The 3,403-nt window shown below is 33.5% G+C and overlaps 1 protein-coding gene across 1 annotated transcript; it reads left to right on the top strand.

The window, feature by feature from the left end:
- Positions 1 to 743: 743 nt before the first annotated feature.
- LOC141520384 (solute carrier family 66 member 3-like) lies at positions 744 to 1,833 on the top strand. The gene has a single exon (XM_074232073.1). The coding sequence runs from the start codon at positions 779 to 781 to the stop codon at positions 1,334 to 1,336; it is 558 nt and encodes a 185-aa protein (XP_074088174.1). The 5' UTR covers positions 744 to 778; the 3' UTR covers positions 1,337 to 1,833.
- The last annotated feature ends 1,570 nt before the right edge of the window (positions 1,834 to 3,403 follow it).

The raw sequence follows: 3,403 nt of genomic DNA, 5'->3' as shown, positions 1-3,403 counted from the left end.
GTCCTTTTTGCATCAGTAATAGTTATTGCTATTTGAAAGAAAAACATTCAGGAAAAAAATGTTCTCCAAAAGTTTTTTTATGTGATTTGTATAAGGTCTACTAAATTTTCAAATCTATAGGCTAATTAATTCATTGCAATAATGTGATGGTATTCCCTTATAACTCTCATAGCAAATTTTCTAGTCTTAGAAAATCAGAAGTTTCCCCTTATAATACTAAATCAATTAGGTAATGATTAATATTAAAAGCATTTAAAATTCTGTTATAATTGCAAATTGAAAGGATCTTGCTGTTTTGATCTAAAGTTTTGACATTCCATGACATAAGTAAGAGTTACATTAATGTTTTAAAATTATCTGAAGAATTTCATTTTCTTTTTTGAGAATGATAGGAGTATATTTGGGGAAAAAGTGAACAAACTTATGAAAAAAATATAAAATTCATTAAGTTATAAAGGTAACCATAATCTTAGTTAAGAAACTTCTTTGTTGTATTGTTGTGTTCTAAGAAATACAATTTCAGCATGGAAACATTATGTTTAGTGATAATAATTCACATGTCTTCTTACTTGGAAACAAATGTATTTTATGCTGTTTGTTACATCTGGAACTTAGAACGCCTGTAGAACTATACGCAAATCATTTAAATAGGATCTAAAGATATTCTAGTTGTTTTGAAAGAATTCTGGAAGAAGTTGCTTCGGCTGAGCTGCCCCTCAAGGGCGGCGGGCGGCGGGCGGGAGCCGAGCCTCGGACCCGGAGCACGCTAGTGGGGTGCATGGTGGTCAAGCTCCCGCAGATCTTCGTCCTGCTCTCCGCTAAGAGCTCGCAGGGGCTCAGCCTGAAAAGTTTGCTCCTGGAGCTGGCTGGATTCCTTTTATTTTTACGATACCAGAGTTATTACAGTTACCCTCTACTGACCTACTTGGAGTACCCAATCATCATTGCACAAGATATTGCCCTCTTGCTTTGTGTTTTTCATTATAATGGAAGCATGAAGAAAGCCATCCCATATATTGCCATATTTCTGGGGGGATGGTACCTCTTGACTCTTCAAAAGTGGATTATAGACTTGGCAATGAATTTATGTACTTTTATTAGTGCTGCTAGCAAGTTTGCCCAGCTCCAGTACCTGTGGGAGGCAAAGGATTCTGGTGCAGTGAGTGCCCTGACTTGGAGCATGTCTGCATATACATGTGCAACAAGAGTAATAACAACTTTAATGACCACACAGGATCTTATGGTTCTTATCCGTTTCCTGATCATGCTGGCTCTAAACATATGGGTAACAGCTACAATACTTCGCTATAGGAAAACAATTACAAAGAATGAATAATAGAGCCTCCCCAAAAGGAAACTGGAGTAAAAGAGAATTAACTTATTTTTCTACTGCATAACAAAATAATTTGGATTTTAAAATCAGTATGATAATGGAAGTATAACAACCTTATTATGCTGTTTCCATTTTCCTTGAGGAAGAGACTTGAACAGCTAGAATAGTATCACAGAGATTTCAGTTTGTTAAGAGCCAGAAGGGCTCAATAAGGAATTTTGATACCCAAGTTTGAGTAAAAGTAGACTCAGGAGGATAAACGACTGGCCCAAGGGTTAGAATCAGTATACACAATCCATACTAAATCAGTGGAGGTTCAAGAATTTAAACATATGCTTTCTACTAATATCCACTGCTATCATTTTGACATAATTTCCATATATTATACTTTTCATTCCTCTTTGACCCTATAATTAAGTAGAATAGGTGGGAACTTTTCTCACTGCTCTTAACTGCTTGGTTTGTATGCAAATTTAATAAAATAAATATTTAAACAAGAATTCTGGAAGAAATGGTGTGTTGCTTATGTTTTATCTGAAGGATAATAGCTGAGCTTATTAATAAATAAAATTGTCTTTACAGAACATGAATAAAAAAATCTGTGATAATCTTTTGCTATTTCCAATATGAACTTATAATCAGTATGTGATCCTTGTAAGCTGAACTCACCTAAAGGTCTGATTGTTGGAATTTGCTATTTAAGATCTTATGGGACTGTTTAATTAATATTATTCTGTATCTGACTCCAGATATGATCAGCAGGAGAAATGCTGTTGCACCAATGATCAATAGATGCCAGTAATTTTATGAACATTCTGCAGGTGACAGGCTTATTGGGAAAGATGGGGAAAATGTTTTTTTTAGCTAGTTCTCTGAATTTTCTTAATTTGGATTCCCAAAGATGGCATGTGGAAAATATCTCACCTGATAGATTTAAAATCTGGTTCAAGATTTGTTCTTCCACATAGCCTTACCTGGAAACTGACATTTAGTTATCCTTTTTTTTTAGTTTTTGTGAGGCAATGGGGTTAAGTGACTTGCCCAAGGCCACACAGCTAGGGCATTATTAAGTATCTGAGGTCAGATTTGAACTCAGGTACTCCTGACTCCAAGGCCAGTGCTCTATCCACTATGCCACCTAGCTGCCCCAGAAACTGACATTTAAATAAAAATAATTGAATAAAGGAATTTTCCTTTTCTTATGTCCCTGATCTTTATGGTAAACTGCTGTTATCATGTCAGGTGATATATATTAAAATCAGATAGAAATTTAAGTCATTTTGGCCTACAGTTATCTAAATCCTAGTGGTCAGTATACTTTGGTATATGTTGCAAACTACATGTTCCTTTGAAAATTAAGATCTTTAATATATTACAATGCTAAGGAGACATTTAAGCAAAATGATAAGAAGTTGTAGTGACATCAAGATATAATTCTCTTGTAACAGTGTCATTTTCTCTTTTAAGGAAAGGAATATTTATCAACTATGTAAAGCATAAGGATAACCTGTGGTCTATTTGAAAAATATTTCAAGAGAAATTCATTTTTAATTAAGGATTTCTGATTCATTTTTAAACATTAGAAAAAGGTTAAAACTGTTTTATTTGTAAATCACTTACTAGATACTCTCTTTCCTAAAATGATTATCATAAATATATGTCACATATTCAAGTTAATTTGGCAATCTTTGATGAATTCAAATTTGTAGTGGAATCTATATGGAAATTTATTTTTTTTAAGTGGAGTAGCATCCTCCAATTGGGGGAATAATGAAAAAAAATCATGCCAATTAATCACTATTTATAACTGAATTTTCTGTGTATATCAACATGGCAATTGACAAATCAAACTAAGTCATTATGATCTAAGAGATTCCAGAATTTCATTTTAAACATGTTTTGATCTGATTAAAATTTGTGATAAGAAGGTTTTTTTTACTAGAAATGAAGATCTCTACAAGTAACTTGGATTGAAAAGGACCTCTGGCACAACATCCAAAGTCACGAAGTGCATCAGATGACTCTAGAAGAAATGGACCTGAATTTTCCTTTGCTATTTTGCACTTTTTA

The sequence above is a fragment of the Macrotis lagotis genome, chromosome 4 (assembly GCF_037893015.1).
Source record: "Macrotis lagotis isolate mMagLag1 chromosome 4, bilby.v1.9.chrom.fasta, whole genome shotgun sequence".
Taxonomy (NCBI): domain Eukaryota; kingdom Metazoa; phylum Chordata; class Mammalia; order Peramelemorphia; family Peramelidae; genus Macrotis; species Macrotis lagotis.
This window is presented reverse-complemented; position numbering and strand designations above follow the sequence as displayed.

Excerpts from the sequence above, each read along its gene's own strand:
- LOC141520384 (XM_074232073.1), top strand. The coding sequence starts at position 779 with ATGGTGGTCAAGCTCCCGCAGATCTTCGTCCTGCTCTCCGCTAAGAGC.